General features: G+C 38.5%; 1 protein-coding gene across 3 annotated transcripts in view; it reads right to left on the minus strand.

Moving 5' to 3' along the window:
• Nucleotides 1-18,092, minus strand: part of ano2b (anoctamin 2b) — a 31,756-nt gene extending 13,664 nt beyond the window's left edge. The window contains exons 1-15 of one of the 3 annotated variants that reach the window (XM_043237928.1): nt 17,566-18,054; nt 16,896-17,231; nt 13,248-13,346; nt 12,865-13,022; nt 12,645-12,699; nt 12,339-12,390; nt 11,647-11,702; nt 11,518-11,565; nt 11,371-11,435; nt 11,005-11,139; nt 10,311-10,471; nt 8,501-8,583; nt 7,933-8,013; nt 7,433-7,519; nt 67-141 (exon numbers count right to left, since the gene is read on the minus strand). In XM_043237928.1, coding sequence (XP_043093863.1) covers nt 67-141; nt 7,433-7,519; nt 7,933-8,013; nt 8,501-8,583; nt 10,311-10,471; nt 11,005-11,139; nt 11,371-11,435; nt 11,518-11,565; nt 11,647-11,702; nt 12,339-12,390; nt 12,645-12,699; nt 12,865-13,022; nt 13,248-13,346; nt 16,896-17,231; nt 17,566-17,595 — 1,521 coding nt within the window. In that variant the 5' untranslated portion in view covers nt 17,596-18,054. Of the gene's footprint in view, nt 1-66; nt 142-7,432; nt 7,520-7,932; nt 8,014-8,500; nt 8,584-10,310; nt 10,472-11,004; nt 11,140-11,370; nt 11,436-11,517; nt 11,566-11,646; nt 11,703-12,338; nt 12,391-12,644; nt 12,700-12,864; nt 13,023-13,247; nt 13,347-16,895; nt 17,232-17,565 lie in introns of all 3 variants that reach the window. The other 2 variants (XM_043237930.1, XM_043237929.1) reach the window with 2 other exon arrangements.
• Between the last annotated feature and the right edge of the window lie 617 nt (nt 18,093-18,709).

Below are 18,709 nucleotides of genomic sequence, written 5' to 3' on the forward strand. Positions count from 1 at the left end.
AAGGAAAAAAAGAAATGAAATATGGACAAATTACAAAATAATTGCACCAGATAGGATAACGCTTACCATGAACAGAATAGAGGAAATGTTGATTAAATATCCAGGTAGTCTGTCCCTCCATGTTAGCTTCTCATGTCCAGTCTGTGAAGGAAGAAAGACAGTTAAAGTGACTAATGGAAGAATGTATGTATGTGGTTCTGTTTCTGCGCTTTTTTTCAGAACTAAGAACTAGCCTATTGGGGAAATAATTTGACTGTCCGCTTGTAAAACCATGACGGTATTAGACCGGGAGAAACTATTTTAATGACCAAAACAACCTCAATACACCTCTTTTGCATGTAGATCAAACTTAATCAAGCCAAAAACAACATTAACGATGTACGCTAAACTTTGCTGCACAGGCAGCAGTGGATTGAGGGTGGTCTGTTCCCATTGGATTCAGTCTTCCTTCATTGTCAAGCTTTGGACAGCAGATTAAGAAGTATGTCCCTCTGAGGAATACATGTTAGATGACACACAGCAAAAAAATGGATTCAGATTTAGTTCTGTGGAAATCCAAAGGAAATGAATTAGCAGGCCACAGGAATGTTAAACAGCAGCTTATGTTCCTTTTAAGTCATAGAAAAATGTAATTAGAAAAGCATCATTACAATCGAAAGGGTGTTTGACAAGAAGTCAGGACCAGTTTTTATAAGTAACAAGTGCACAAATAGTTCTTACTGTTTACTAGCTGTGGCTATTATCTAAAGCTTACTGAAAGGAAACTTCAAAAGTGATTGATTTTTATGTTTACTGTTCTTTCTCCAGAACAATCTGGGGTTACAATGCTGCTAAGCTACTTATACTCCAAAATGCACACCAATACAAAGCACATATAAACACAGACTGTGTTAAATAGTTTGGTTTTAATTAGATGGAATGAATATTGATGCTTTTTAGTAATGAATAGAACATCTCTCTCAGCTTTGACCAATGCATTCTGTTATTACATTATCTATGCACAATATATGCAATGCTGTGTGATTGTAATTTAGACAAAATGCAAGTTTGCTACCTACTAGGACCAGATTTTGCATTTGGAGCATGTCTATGATTCTGTCTATTTAGGGTTTGAAACAGAGCCCATCTTATATTTGTTGATGAATGGAGATTTAGAGGGCTTTGCAAAGGACCCAGCAGCAAATATGGACAGTGTGTTTGCACAACAGTTTGATAAAATCTACCTCTTGCAGTTGGGCTCATTATGAGGCAAACAGCACCACCTAGCATGACGAGTGTCTAAACCTTGGCATCTGAGAAAAGCCACAGAACCCGGAGTGTAACCAGGCACAGCTTTTGAGATACCACAGCTTTAGGGTCTCCAGAATAACGAATGTGGGTCACGCAATTGTGCCGTTAATCATAATCCACAGGCTCGACTCACAAACCCTCACCCAGTAATGAGAGGAATTGCTGTAGGACTGTGGTCTTACCAGTAACTGACTCGTCATTAAGATACATGATACTATTTAGTGACAGGCTGTGATACCCTCTTAAATTGCATTAATATCAGAAGAAGCCAAGTTCTTGGGAAATTCCACTGGCACAAAGACAAGCAGAAATGCACATCTCAATCTAATGCCACAAATATGTTGTGAGGTGCCATAAACATATAATAAGTAGGCCCACTTGAGATGTGGACAGTTGTTTTTTTGGCGTTTATGCTGATTTATGATAGAAAAACTGCGTAATAGATGCAAATATGGTAAAACGTATTAAGGCAAAAGGATTTGCAGTATTTTGTAAATGTGGGCCATTCAAATTCCACTGAAATCTGTTGATCTTTCTATGGATTTCTGCAGGCGCAGATTTCGTGCGAGCTTAACAATAATTAACAATAACAAAAGATGCCTGACAAAAGAATGCAGAGGAATGGAATTAATAATTTATGTAATCAGCCACATAATAACACTGTAAAAACAGAAAGCAAGAGCAAAGAAGATAACAGGTGGCATTGTTTATAAATAATTAACACTTTAATTCGCAGATTTAATGTGTTATATAAGTACTGATATACAAAGGATACAGCTATCTAAAGTCAAACTGTTTGCCTAAAACTATCTGCTAAATACATAAAGATTTATTCTTTTTTACATATTTATTTATGGTTAGTCTTTGAAACTGACTGAAGAGGATATTTTACATTTAAGAAAGTTTGACACATTAGAAAAAGTGGGAAGGACAGTTCACATGTGGTCATATACATGCATAATACAGGTCCGAGAATAGCAGTCAGTGTCCGTCTGTTATATAGTGGATATAGATCACTGAATAAGTTTAACAGTGCAGTGCTAATGAAGTAGGTTGGGCGCTGCCCAGATGTGGGTTTCCACAGAAGCCCCTGCTTACAACAGCTGTTGGAGGGAGAATATCGCTTCCTTGAGCTTAGGTCAAGATGCTCTACTACCCTCTTTTGTTATTTTGGCTGTCTAGGGGTTTCTTGCAAAAAAGTCTGTCCACTGCACAAAATGTTCTTCAAATTGAGAAAAAATGTTTCTTTAAGAACTGTACTTGAAAAGTTCTTTATGGAGCCAAAAATGGTTCTTATATGGAATCTTTGCAAAGATCTTTTGGAACCTTTCTTTTAAACTCACACTGTCAGCCTGACATCACATTGATCTACCCAGCAGACATGAAATGTCAATAGGCTCTGGTTTTGTTAGCGCAAGATACCTACATGCTTTTTCAGAGACACACACTTACTCAGTCGGACAACACACAAGAGTCCCAGCGGGCCCACGCTAAGCCCTTTGGGAAATTAGTGACAGGATCACCAGTGTGGGGATTTCCTCCAAGGCCATATGTCGCTTTGCAGAGATGCCGTGTTCTCATTGACGTCACCGTACGCCTCGTTCTTTCAACCCCCCACCCTCCAATTGTACTATAAGCCAGATATGCAAGAAAACTAGCACCGGAACCACGCCAGTGCCCACGCTAGCAAACAAAATCACATAAGCTGTCACATATACAGTACAGAAACCATTGCATTCGTGTTAAAATCAAACACAGCCTACTAGCAAATATTCCAGGCTAGTGGACTGACATAAATTGCTTATATGGTCTTTAAAACAAGCAAAGGTCCATTAAGAGAGGTTTGACTAAAGAGATTGTCTTTTGGACGTCGGGTACAGAAGTGAAAAATGTGACGTGAGACCCATCTGACAGATCTGAAAATCCCTTTAAACCACACTCTCATCTCCTTCCAGCTCTGTGCTCTGATCTGAGATGACCACCAGACCAGGATTATGCACAAAGAAACCTTCAGATCAGCATGATCTTTCTAATAAACAGCTTGAGCAGGAACACACCGGGCCATAGATTAAATGTGGTACAAATGACATGTAGATACGGATGGAAAATTATGCAACATTGTGTGTTAAATGTCCCAAACTTCAGACTTGGATATCATCAGTAATACAATCTGAAAAATCATTCATGCACATGCACACTTACAGCAAGTAAACAAATCTGTCCTTGCAGGAGAATTGTGTTTTATTACCTTTTTAAAATACAAAGAATCTGCCAATTAGACACCAAAACCAGATCATTCAACATATATTCAAACAAGGGTCATTATCTTACATAGTTTTGCTTCTCAAGATAATTAAAAGATATCTTGCTTTATGGATATTCAGTATTCAGATTTTTATATTACATTTATGGGAAGGTAAATCTGATATTTGACATGAAAAGAACAATAAACAGGTGTGATGAAGAATATCTTGTTTACTTTCTATTGCCTTGTATCTTATATCTTTTGAATATCCAAGATTTCATGCCACAAACCTTATGATCTTTGTCCAAAGATGGTTTTAGTCCTTTGGACCCAGAGTGAATTAAACTGAATGCAAAATTTAATACATCTGCACTGACAAAGCACAAATAACATCTTTGGTCAGAGGTCAAACATTTGATTTTTCCTCCTCAGCCTGATGCACACTTTCGAAAAGCAAATGTAGCTCTCCTCCTCAAAGATAATGAGGAATGTTCCCTGACTTTGCTTCTGGAGGCGTTGAAAACATTTTGCTCTAAAATTAGCCATGTAAAGGGTGTGCTGCATTTTATTATCAAACGTCACTAATATGTCCTAAAGATAGCTGCCATAGTTATGCGATAAAGGCTTTTAAAAAGCCAAAGATAAGAGCGAACCCAACCAAGCATATGAGGGAGTGGGATTCGAGTGTCTGTGTCTCCATGGAGATGTGAGGACTTTGAGGTTCATAGGTTTGGCATTGAGCCCGGCATGGGCGGACGCTTGCAAACACCCTTGCATATAAACATAAATTTGGAGTCTAGCGCACTCTGCTGGACAGCCTGTGTAGTAAATTGCACTAAATCTGTATTACAAGTCTCTTGCACAAAAGTTCACACCTTAACAAAAAAACAAAATGCACGTGTGTGAAGTAAAATAAACACATAAAATAGACACATTCTTCATCTAACTCCCTGAACTCAATACCTTTCATCAGCTGCTCTCTTCACAGTCATCCCGAACCGTACACGCACCATGTGGCCCTCTTAAATGAGTGATCTGGAGGTTTTCAACAGACTTACTGCCTTTCCAACATTTATTGGTTTATTCAGAGGGTTTCTGGGGTCTTGTGGCAATACAAATGAGCTGTGAGAAACATGGTGAGGTCTGTCAGTGCTCAGTCACAAAATCCTGTGGGTCATGGTTTTCCACGTTTTCCATGTTTTCCACCACTAGACCACTTCCAGAAATTGATGAGCATTAACTGGATCCTGGTAGGTGTTGCATATTTGCTTGACAGTAAGCATGTTTTGAATAAAAATAATGGCTTAACTACTATGGGGTTTTTTTTAACACTCATTAAGCAGAAATTTCCTTGTTTACAATGTCTGGCTGACCCAAACTGCACTGATCTGAAGTCCAGGCTGTTTTGAATTAAGTCATTAGGATGTGTAATCTTAAATTAAGGTTCTGCAGAACATCTAGGTCAGGAATGACCGTGGGCCATGATATCTGGGACAGAGAAGCTAAACATAAGAATGAGAAAAGGCACCATAATGCCACTGACGGATGGAAATCTGTGACTCTTGGACACAAAGGCCCAAAAAACAAAAAATAGGTGACACATTAGGCCTGGGGTCACTGAATCTGTCCGAAAGTATGCCACGACATTACGTCTCCTATGCTGAACAAGTTTTAATAAGGACTATGGATACATCCAGAGAGCAGAGAACATCATAAAGGTCATAAAAACTGCTAATATTTTAATGTAACTTAATGTATATATATGAAAAACATTTAACATATATATATATCTCAATTTAAATACAAAAAAAAATTTTAGATTTTGAAGAACGTTGTTTTATTTTCTATTTTGACTCAATTTGACTTTTCCTGGTTACAAACATTTTTCAAATATCTTCCTGTGTGTTCAGCAAACAACAAAGAAATTCATATGGGTTTGAGTAAATGATGAATGAACTTTAATTTGTAGGTAAACTATTCCTTTAAACATTACATTTATCTTGGATATTCAGCATAATGCTTTTCTTCAAGTTAAATTTATAGGTATGTAAATCTGAAATCCAACATGAAAAGCACAATATACAGGCGTGCTGAAGCATATGTTGTTTACTTCCTACAAACTGCCTTTATTTTTTTCTTTTAACTAAGTTTTGATGCCTTTTTAATCTTTAGCAAATCCATTGACTTTTGATGTAATCTCTCATTGAAGCCTGCCTGGTAAGCAATTTAGTTCCCAGTAGACTGAATGAAAATTTTTAATTATATTTTTACTGTTATGTTTTTTAAAACTAATCTTTAAGAGCAAAAACCCCTCAGTGAGTCCAGGCTTGACTTTAAACCAGGATTAATGTTCTACAAACCCTGTGAAACCTTAAGAAGCTTGAACTACTGACACAGTTGGACACGCTTAACACAACACACACACAGAGAAACGAGGCTACGGATGCCGCCGTACCTATTTACAAGCCACGTCATGTATCAACTAATAAGTCCTAATTTATTGGGCTAATTTGCCTAATTGCATTTCATGCAAGACAATAGCCCCAAGCAGTAATGCCGCACAGACAAGCACAACCTAAATTTTCCAAACAAAATGCTCAAATCTCTGAGGCTCACACCTTGTGAGTGAACAAATTAACTTCCTGGAACATATTTATTTACTGAACATATGCTTTTTACACACAGCATCGCCGGTATTTACTACTGAACAGAGCACAATGATGACATTACACTTGACCTTATGCAAAAGGACAAAAAACCTTTAATGTTGTTACACTATGACTAATGTTCAGTTACGTGAAACCGACAGAGCAAACTGAGAGATCTAATTGTATTAGCCCAACATGCACCGTCCAACAGCAATAGGATTACAGCAGTGAGAGACGGCTGTATTGCTCATACCGACGACCCCGTTGTGACCACCCCACCCAACTGAGCCCCACTGACAGACACATGGGCCATTTACAAATTAAACTGGCTCAAATTCTCTCACTAAATATGCATCTGTGCATGTGAGAATGGGCTGTAAGACTTCTTTCAAAGTTATTGACAGGAAATGGTAACAGAATAGAGGGCATACAGAAAATTATTACATCACAGAGTTTAAGGCAAGACATCCGAGGTTAATAGGTTACAAAATATAATGTTAGATATCACCATATTTCCCAGGTTCATTGATTACATTTAAAATGAAAAAATGAGGTTTACTCAAAAATAAGAAATGTTGTGTCAATGCAAATGAGGTACTAATTTGTTTGCATTTTATTTTGTATTATTTAATCCATTTAAATATACTTTTAATCATTAAAATAATTTTTTATTTGTGTTAGTTCTTACAAAAATGTATTTCAGCATTTTTTGTTTCTTATGCATCTGTGATTATTTTATTATTATCTTATATGTAAAGCACTTTCAGTTACTACCTAATTTATTCACAGCATTTTCCAGATAATCTTAACACTGGAAAATTCACTTTTTAGAGGTTAGAATTAGTTTATGTTTTACAGAGGATGCTTTTTTCATAACACTGTAAATCAGAAAATACTGGCAATAGTTTATGAAATCTATGCAACAGATGAAGTGCAATAAAATAAACACTATAAAGTCTGTTTTAGATGTTTTATTTAGTCTAGTCTGAAATAATCTGAAAAACCCAAATAGTGCACAAAAAATTGCCTACAATGTCTTGCCTTAAATAGCCTGAATAATTTCCAAAATTAAAAACAGAGCTGGATTGCTGGGTCAGGATGCTGTCGCACAGTTTTGAAAGAGGAAAAAAACGTACAACCTTACAACTAGGGAGTGTAATATAGAAACTGTAACACAAGCAGGTGGAAACAAGGCTCTGGAGAGATGGAGGCGAGAATGAGAGAGAGAAAAAGAGAGAGCACCATTTACCGGATTCCCAGCTGCCATGGCTGACAGTAACCTCTGCCTCCATTTGTCCTTCCCCAGTTCCCCGCTCTCGTCCACACCTCTCTCAGGCTGGAACACACAGATCTGAACTGTCACACAATCGCTGACGAAAGAGAGCAAAACTCTTGCTAACAATGCAAATGTCGGCTTTCCAGACACCAAACCAGATCTACATGCCGTCTTTTTTTCTTGGGCATCACCAACACAAAGCACAGCCTACGAAGCCCCAAAGCGCCAGTGCCAAATGCTTCAGGCCAGAGCAGAGCATGATGGGAAGGCTGTGCAAAAAAAAGCCGACAGCATTTGGCACCCCCTTTATCTGCCCCTACAACCATGGCAGTTCCCTTTTTGACTCTTTTCAATAAAGTATTTACATATTAAGCCAGAAGCCAAAAGGAAATATATTTAGATCTTTTTAAGTCAGCCATTAATGAAATTAATAATGCATAAAGCATAAAAAATGGTAAAGAGGGCCTGCCCACCTCATTTTTGTTCTTTTTATTTTTCTTCTTCCTTTGCCTCTTCTGAAGGAGAATCGTTTCGTATTTGGGTCTGGGATGTTCCTAAAAAGAAAAGAACAAAAATGAAATTGCTTTCTACTCCGTGCAAGACCCAGTGAACAGCTGCAAACAGAGAGTTTCAAACCATTCAAACAGGTCAAAGATCCAGGGCAAAACAAGGACACAAATACTCAACATCTCAAAGAGCAGCAAGAAGAGAGTTTCAAACGTAAAACTCAAACCTTCGCTTTTTCCTGGCAGGAAAGATTGCGTTTAGAGAAACAACAAGTTAACATATTGGTGAGTCCATTTTTGGCCGAGACCACATGGGGACATTCACATACAGCGCTGGGGGATAAACATTAATACTATCGGATAGGGACGCCACCATTATGTCGCATCATATAACATTCAGCATTAGTCATTTTCAGTTGGTCAGTGTTAAGAAACACTGTCATTGAAATCAGCTCTTGGTCAGTGCACTGGAATCCAGACAAACTGTAGTGAGTAGTGAGTAACATAATGTGACTATGTACGTGTGTGAACGTACCTCCTCCTCTTCCATGCCTGTCAGATCCCAGCTATAGTTCAGACTGATCTGTCTGCGCTTCCAGTGCTCTAGAAACATGGCAGCTACAGAGAGAGAGATATGAGGCATTCAGCAAATAAGTACTGACAAATATGAGCCGTGTGGGAAAAGCAAAGCAAAAGATGATTTATTTCTTAATTTAAGATAAATCACATCTCATTTATAAGACCATTAAAGGAATGCTCAAAAGCTAAATGATCCCACTAGTTCAGTTTACTTCAATACAAAAAGTTAAATCAACATAATTCTATCAAGACTTCACCATGTTTAACCAATTTACTTAATCCATGTAATTAAAATTTACAGAAATTATTTCTCTTGTATTAAGTACACTAAAGAACACATTTTCCCATCATGCTTTGCTCTGGGATGTATAGGGAGTGTAAATGTTGAAATAGTTTAATGCAAGATGAGGGAATGGGAGGACTGTTAATGTTTAATGTTTTATTATGTTGGTATTTGAGAGGCTTTATTTTATGTTGGTGGTTTTGGGAGTTACCATTGTTGTGGAATGTTAAGACTGATTACTTGATTTGAGAAACTACCAGATTTTATGTGATCAAAAAAACTGTGGGCATCTCTTGGATACAACAGCATCATGTTCTGGCTGTAAGTACCTAATATTGTATGTATAAAGAAAGGTTTTATTTTGCTTTGCTTGTACATAACAGTTATTCTGTCATGTTTGTATTATATAGAACCACTATCCATGATTCAATTAAGTTCAGCCAAATAGTTATCACTTTGTGCAAATAATTATCCAAAACTTACATTGTTATTATTTACAAACATGTATGATCCTTTTTCTACAGTCAAACACAAAATGAGATGTTCAGTAGAACGTTCATGATGCTCTTTTCTAGCTTTTCTAAATATGACTTATTATAATAAAAACATATGGCTATTTCAGTAAGTAATGCTAAAGATACAGAGAAAAAAGAAAACTCAAACAGGTTCAGATGAGTAAATGAGGACAGATGATTTATTTATTTATTTGTTTATTTATTTATTTATTTAAATTTTGTGTGTATGGGGGGTAATATGCCTTAAACAACAAAGACCAAGGCAGTGTGTGTGCTTTAAAACAGCATTACATGGCTAATTAATAAATCTACATATGAACAGATGCAGTCTTTCTACACACTGCTGGGGGGTCTCTGTATGAGTAATAATGTATAGCTTCTGCTACCCCACACAGGTGACAAAGACGGGTAGTGTCAGGAATCGAGTGGTTTCACAATGCCTCCATCAGCTGGGCCCTTGGCCACAGGCAGTGACAGAAAGAGGTAATACTACTCTCTGGCCATTCAACATCCCTTCAACTCCATCACTATGGTTACAGCAGCACTTCTGCACATTAATGCTAGCCGCTCAAACTGGTCTCATATTTGACAGGACCCGAATGACAGATCTATCTTCAAGTAAATAAAATAAAATAAAGGCTAATATCTAAACTTAGGTTAGGTATTCTAGTGTGTAGTGTTGTTAGCTTTCTAGAGTGTAGTGGACTGGAAACAATTTGGTCTTGAGATGTATCATTTAAAATATGCACTTTCAATGGCACAAATTAGATTAAATGTATATATTTTTTATTTTCTTTACATTATGTATTTTAATAACTGTTCACTGAAAGTTTTTTTTTATGAAACAAAAATGGTTCTTTAACTAGAACTTCCACAAACACTCCTTTCTGAAACCTTTCAATGCATGTAAGTAATGATATAAACAATAGACAGTGAGGTAATGAAACAAGAGGAATTTTGAGTCGTACCCCAGAGCGACATGAAGATGGCGAAGAACACGGTGGCCGGGTTGTCAAAGAGATGGCTGGCACGTGCCGTGCCACACGCTGTGCTCAGATGCCAGTAGTCACATGCTCGATCGCAAAGGGGACACATAGTGAAGTTCTGATCTTCGTCACACATCTCCTGGCTGGCAGAAATGCACACAACACACACGCAAACACAATTAGACATGCCCTTGCAACAGTTCAATGAAATAAATTAATTATGGCCTTGATATGGTGCAGCGCGTTTATCCATCAGCATGGCCCAGTGTCTAAAGTATCAATTAAAAATGCAACACTATTTTATCTTGTGAGCTTGGAAAACGCAGCAGCACTGGACAGAAACGTTCACTGCGGTCTCAAAAATAATACCGGCTCAATGTGTACGCAAACAAGTACTGACATTTAAAAGGATCACAATATTCCATGTTCTCCCCAGAGATGTTTCAGTCACAAATGCATGCTGAGCACATTCTTAAAGCAATTCTAGCATAAATTAGTCCTATGAATCAGAGGAAACCACATAAACACCAGAACTATGTTCCTTGATTCTAATTATCACTTTAATATCAGCGGAATAAAATAATCACAGTCCATTACTCTCAAGCTGGCAGCTGTTGTGTGCTCACCCACAACAGGGACCTGTGCCCAGGCCTCAGTGGGTTTTATTGGCATGTACCTAGGTATGTTTGTTTCCACAGTGGCCCAGCCATAGAAGAACACGATGATGCCCACCACAGACGCAGGGATCAAAAGCTGAGTATAGACACCAAGCCAGGCAAAGTAGAGACCTATCTTCTCGCCAAAGTATTTCCTAAAGGTTTTACAGAAAACATTGGGAATCTGTGTTGCATGCAGCAATCAATCAAGTATTGATCTACATTAAATGTACCCAAACCTTTTACTACAAATGGCCATGTGCTAGTGGTAAATATTGTATTATAAAATATGCATTGAAAAAAACTAAATGTTTTTTCAAATGTTATACTGACATGTCAGGCCATGGTTTGGGCATCTCTGTGTGTCAAAGTGATCTGAGAGTTACCTGATAAGATCAACAGGCTGATACTTGTAAAAAGCACCGTATCTTGCCCATTCATCATGTAACAGCTGAAACCGGTACAACAAAAATACAGAATTACATTCTCTCTTCTGATTTATTGCAAAAAAATACAACACAATAGCAGTGTACTTGTCTGTCGTTCTTCCCCTCAGCTTGTCCATTGGGGTGGAAGTCTCCCTATAATCATATAAAATACACTTCAAGTCAAGCTGACAGCAGAACAAATGACAAAGGAATCCAAAAAGGAAATAAACTCACATCATGTAGCGGGAACGCTGAATCATAGACCCCGTTGGCTATCAATGTGGTGATACCTTTGAGGCAAAAAAGAGGGCATCTTAAAATATCCGGGAATAATGATTGACCGCTTTGACTTTAAAGTGACCCAACTTCATTGCTTTTGGAAAGCCGGCAGCCTGAGTCCTCGAGGCGGAAGACAGCTGACATGTGGAACACAGGCTTTAATCAAAGTAATTAATCAGTCCTCAAAGGAACGACACGTACGCTCTGGTGATTAGCCCTCAATTAATAAAGTAGCTCCCCAGCAACAAGCTGGAAAGACCACCACTACCCATCACCCCCCTCTTCCCACCTCAATGGACCCGGCTTCAATTCGGTTCCCAATCCCAGAACTTTATGACCCAATTTATTCAGTTTGTACAAAACCAAGTGAGAGAAAGTATAAGATGGGAAAAAAGGAGGGGTATGGCTAGAGAACTAAAGAGAGCACCAAGCCATCCCTTCTGCTGGATAGCCTCTATCTCCCAGTAGCCTCCGGTGGTCCGTCTGTGTGGTGGCTCGTTCCAAGGGAGCATATGGCATGGGCTTGTGTTGCACCCTGTCCCAAATGCACAGTGCCCACATCCAAAACTCTCATTCTGGCCCTGACTATCCTGAGGATTCCCTGAAAGCTAGTCTGTGCTTAGGTTATGGATTAACGTATTACTAACCCATGGTTTGGCAGGTCCTGGTGCAGGCGGTGCGTCTGAGGATTTCATACACCTGGGATAGACAGTGAGAGAGAAAGAGTGAGAGAGATACCAAGCAAACAAGAAACCTGAAAATTGTTCCTGGAAAAACCCCGGAGGAATTGGTTTCCTAGAATGGTGCCTAGAGACGGCAATCTCCTGCTTCTAGCAAATAACTTTTGTTCCATCTTGTATATCATGTTCTTTTCTCAGCATCTGAAGAACACGTATCACATTGTACCATTCCAGCTGAAAATAACTTTTAAGAGCAAAGCAATAGAGACTCACTATTCGGCTCCTTGTGGCGTTGTCAAAGAAGGTGTCCTTTGACTTGATGTTGTAACTGCAAAAGGCCAAAAATAGAGATGAGACATCGATGAGACATAGTTACCCAGATTCCATTGGCAATTAAACAAATCCTGTCAGGTCCTCTAAGAAAGGAACAAAATCCCATGTGCCCCCTGATGACATTTAACCCCACATCACCCTAACCACGGCAGGTTCTCACAGATGGAGTTTGTCCCGGGAGAAACAGTGTGAAAGGAACTTGGTACGGCTGTGATCTTGCTCGTGATGGGGCACTTTAGGCTGAAACGGTTGATTTAACTTCCGCCACACTTCATTCATGGTAGCAGCCAGACCTTTTTCTTCCCTTAACTCGTAACTCTGAACAAGAGACAAGGTTTTTATGGTCAAAAAATTGCAGAAAAGCATTAGACCAACAATCAGCATTAGTAATTTGTGCTTTTCCCTCTCTCCCTTGCATACATCAGAGACACACTACATAACGCATGCAGGGACTGGTGAGAGCTTGTCGAGAACTCGCATAAGGACATCCTGAGGGAGTCAGGTCTGTATTGAGAATAAGAGGGAGCTCTGCCATCTTCTTACCTTCTTGGTGGGCACTTTGATCTTGAGAAACTCTGCCTCTCTGCTCAACACTTGCCAAGGCGCATGTAGCCGGATGAAAGCATGACCATGAGCCTTGGTCTGGGGAAAGAATTGAAAAGAAAGGTCTTGACATTCTGCCTCCAATTAGATTTGTGTCATTTTATGAATTTAAAAAAATACAATAAGAGAAACTAAAATAGTTTCAAAGCATCCCAGCAGGCAAAGGATGTCAATATACATTCACATTGACATTGGACAACTGACATTAGACATTGAATTTTTTTTGGTCACCTGTCATTGCAAGCGAAGTTTAATGAAATATCAATGTCTTATGATTTTATGTTACTGCTGGGATAAATTATCTGTATTTTGAACTGAATTTTATTGATAAAATGCACATATATGTTACTTGAGCTGCAAAGTTGTCTAAATTGTCCTTTTTTAGGTGAGACCATTTTTGTTTATTGATTCAGTTACAACAGTTATGTGGTAATACTTGCACATTTAAGCGCAAACAGTGCTGACCACTCAACTCTTAGGTTTCTAATTGTTTTACTGTAAATGCATTTCACATTCCTTTAAACATGCCCTAGAAATTATTGCCTGCGGTAACTGACAGCATGCAAACACAAACACAAACACATAAACTAAAATAAACTAGAATAGGCAGTATCAATGTCAAAAGAGTGGCAGATTGTCATCAAGCCCATCCAAGGGCCCCTAAAGAGGAACTATATATATTACATAAACTTGGGGGGTATGGAAATGATATCTTTTTGAAAGTTGTAGCCATGAAACCTAACACTGAAGCTGCATCGTGCCCATACAGAGATGACAGACAGTAACCGTATCTGTCTGGCATTGGCCATGCCATCTAGAGAAGCATGTATTAAGAAAAAGGAAGATGAAACTGGAAGAGACATTGAGATGAGAGTGATGAGACAGAAAGGGATGATGTTTTTTCTCTGCCCTCTCCTCACATACACACACACACTCACAAAGGAGAGATAAAAATAACATGTGGATCTGAGAAGGTTAATTAGGATAAGATATTCCAATTAGTACTTCATCTCAGCAGGGTAAGGCAATTAGGTCGATTTGAGCACAGTCTGAGCGGGAGCCATCACTACAGAAACCGGCTGCGACTGACATTTGAGGGGCTCCCGAAGACCCGTGAGCGGAAACGGTTCTTCATGGCAGGTTGAACCTTGTATTTGGCATTTGGTATAATTAACACAAGCAAAGAGTTGAGAAACATCTCTGAACAGATATAATGCTACGAATCCATGGCTTACATCAGTGATGCAAACTCAGACTCAAACTTAAGTCAGAGTTAAATAGTTTGACTTCAGATTAAAGACTGCCGAACAGACTTCAGCTCCACAAGAAGGCAATGTTCAGATGAAAGGAATTCTCTTTGGCATGCTGTAACTCTTGTGAGATTTAAATATAGTAACTTAAATTGGTTTAATGTATTAAAATATAAAGAAATTCATAGTATGAGAAAAGCACTGGCATCTACTTTAGAATGTGCTTGAATTTGTGCTACATAAAGCATTATACAAAAATTTAAATATATAATGTTAAATGTAGGTTTAGGTATAGGTTTTAAGCCATGGTATGGCTTAAGGGAAAACAACTCCCAGTAACCATAGTTACCCATTCATTTGCTATTCAGAAAATGAGAAGAAATTTATCTGTTATCTATTAAGTGGATTTATATATTACTAAAATTAGCCTGCAATATATAAAAAATGAGACTGAGACCATATGTAATTTGATTTGGACTCCACCTACCATGAGACTAGACTCTACGTCAGAGACTTGCAAACATGATGATGGTTCACTTGTTACTGACAGCAAAGATACCGATAACACATCTAAAGAGGATAAAAATGCTGAATCTTTAATTAACTCTGTCAATGCATCATGCATGTATATTTAGAACACGGAGAAAATCGCACTAGTTAAACTCTAAAATATACAGGTTGTTCGACCATGGACCCCTACAAAAAAAAAAATAGCAGCGCAAATTGATGCCAAATTACAAAAACGGAAAACTGCAGCAAAAGCTTTCTCACCACATCATCACTCTGTTTTTGTTGTTTTAAGGCTTGTTTTTTTTATTGCCACTATAGAAAGCCAATGTTATCCATCAGACCAGGTCTATTAAGACAAACAAACACAGCTAACGCAGCCACTGAAACATGATACCAGCAGCAGCGACGTCCCCTTGAGCATTGAGGATATTCAAAACAAAACTTCACTCTCTATAAAGTCAATCCACTAGGCACCTCATGCATGAAACAATAAACCAAAACTAGACTATTCCAAAATGCCTGAAGTTATTTGAGATAGCATATCCGCCATAGTGCCTGTAAACTTTAACAATGTGGGGTGATAAGAGGAACACACCAGGTGTGATATGCTTCTAAGGTGTGACTTGACCCGCTGTGCCTGTTCAGACTGTCTTCAATCAAACTTCACTTACCACCTGAATAATTCAGAGTGTCTGACCGCAGGTATTTGTAGCGGTCACAGAGCATACCTAGAATACACCGGCCAGGGCAAAACATCATGTAATGACTTTGATCAGACAAAGCAGAAGGTGGCTGTTGAATTAAGGTTCAGTGATCACAATAATGATGATGGTGATGAAAGCCATCATGACAAAGAGTGTCACTGCAAGTACATCATGCCACCTAACTAGGCTATCCATAGGGAAACAATGCGTTGGAGTGCATTTTTTAATACCTCTGTTTCAAAATGGGGGAATTTGTCATTAACAACAACAAATAGCAAACCGTTAAATTTTGTCCCTTTCAGGATAGGGTACAGTTAACGCAGTGTGCTGTCAAAGGCTGGTTCACAGCTCTTCTGAGAGAGAGTAGACAATCACTACTATTACCAGCATGATAATCTTACTTGGCTTCACACCACAAGCATTCACGGTCTAATCACCCTACAGATGCAGTACAAAATGATCACAAAGACAGATGCACAATAACAATGAGTTTCTGCTATTGTCTACAAGAGAGTTTTTCATTACACAAGAATGCATGTCAATTAGCTTTTTAAATAAAGAGAGTTCACCTGATTCCCCAGATACAATATAAAAACAAGCTCACTAGCAACAGATGAAGAAGAGTTCATTTGGGACCATTAATAATACCATACAAATACAGTCCAATTACTCCATAATAAGCCATCTTTAAGAGTAATGGCTTACATAACAAAACAATGATACATGGACGATTCCCAAGTTGGTCTGATGCCCTGTGAAATGTTAATACTATCCAATTGTAGGCTGCGTAGTACGACTTGGAAAATACAGACTTCACTACTGAATATCAGTAAATACTGAATTCACTTACACACATACACTTTTAGACAATTTTCATGGTCAAGATCTCATTTCCTAAAATGCAATATATATTCTAGGATGCAAATAGAAGTGGTCACTCTTAAAGATAATGATTGATATTGTTTTTGACAAGGCACAACTCAACTCATCTAAAGTGACAGCTTTCTGTAAAATCAACACCAGATGTAGACCTTACAAAGATCCAAAATCTGGCTAAGTCGCTTCATTCTCAAATGACGACATGTAAAATTTGCACAAATAAAATCTTGTCAGCTTCTACTTACCTCTTTATCACGCTCAATTTCCAGCCCAGCATCCTTTAAATTACCCTCAAACTCCTCTCGAATCATAATTTTCTCCCCATCAGCGGGGTCCGAGGGTCCAACGTTCACCACCACCTCCACAGGTTCTTCCTTCCCTCCCTCTGGGTCTTTCTCCTCCACTCCTAAAGGATAACTTCCATTGGAGATGATGGACAGTCTGTGTTGGCTAGGAGACCCCCTGACGGAGGAGCGTTTTCGGTAGTGGTACACCAGCACATAGTCCACTTTCCTTCGGCCGTCAGCAAAGTACAGCCGTTTGCGAGGGTCTTGGTCCATGTCCATCAGGTTATTGGCCACCTGAACAGGTGAGAGGAGAATACAATGTACTCAGGCTCAGTGCTCAACAGCAGTGTTTGTACATATCAAATTCAACTGAAAAGGTGGGGTGGGGAGGGTGGGGTGGGGTTGGGTATGGTGAGGATAGATGTAGGTCAGACTATTGCTTCTTAATTTGGCTGCTCTCAATACACCTCGAATTAGATTGAAAGTGTGAGAGCAATAGCCACTTTTCTTTGATGCCATCTGGGTTATCCTTCATTCAAGTTACTGGCTGTAGATCTAATGCAAACCTGTTTGAGTACTGTAGCTAGTATTCTAGTTACTAATATTCACAAATCAAAAGTATACTCACGTGTATCTTGTTTTCACTTGTCTGCAGCATGTTGTCACACTTAAAAAAAACACACAAAAACGATAAGAAACAGCAACAGTTCCTCGGCGTTCCTGGAAAATTGTTTGCGTTTCTGGTGGCATGCCCGTTTCTGATGTCACCCTACAGAGACGCCACCATCCATCTTTCCCTCTGTTTATCCACCGAACTCGCAAAGCATGAAATCCATCCGTCTGTCTGATTTTGGCACCGTTGACTGGGAAGCTCAAAGCTTTGCTTCACGCACAACAGAACGCATCTCCACAGAAACTTCTGATTTGTCCCTGACTAATTATCCCTGGAGGAATACCTGCGCGTCTCCAAGCGCCGGGGCGCATCATTACGCGCCGGAGGGGCTCTCGCGCGTGCGTAAAGATGGAGTCGCCAACAGGTTCAAGACCATCTTTTGAAGAGAAAAAATACATTCCGCGAACATCCGTTTATTGCATCGTGAATCTCTGTTACATAGCGCTTGGTTTGCGCTTAATATTTAGGACTCGTGAATGGGGTAAATTTGGTTTTATATTCACACATTCCGACTTCCGCATTTAATAACTTTGTTAATCTGCATTTAAAAAGGCTGATTGTCATTACCAACTGTTATTAGCACAATGTGTTTACTTCTAAAGTAATAAAGGAAAATTGTTTAAAAAAAAAGTCAAATTAAGAAGAATGAATTTTACATTTTATTAGCTGTTGATGAAGCAACACATAAAAGAAACTCTTAACATACGTTATAATTTAGAAAATGATGTTATTTATAGCCTACTCATAAATAATGTGCGCTTTTGAGAGTTTTCTTTTAGCAAACACTTATTTGAAAATAATAACTTCAGAAATTCTGTACATTTTCGGTCACACTTGACAAGTGGAAAAGGCCCATGTTTAAACTTTTCCTGCATTTTGTGAGCAGACAGCTGGTAGTGTAGACATATTGTATAATATTCATGCATTATGCATCTTTCAATCTAGCCGCGAGAATCCCTGAAATAATTTTGAATTAATAATGTTAATTTATTCAAGCTAAATTTATTTCTCACTAAAGACATTGCAAGGATCTTGAAAATTGGATTCAGCATTGGGGCAAAAAAGCATATTTTTACTCAAAAAGAATATATTTATGGTA

Source organism: Puntigrus tetrazona, chromosome 4 (assembly GCF_018831695.1).
Source record: "Puntigrus tetrazona isolate hp1 chromosome 4, ASM1883169v1, whole genome shotgun sequence".
In the NCBI taxonomy this organism is placed as follows: domain Eukaryota; kingdom Metazoa; phylum Chordata; class Actinopteri; order Cypriniformes; family Cyprinidae; genus Puntigrus; species Puntigrus tetrazona.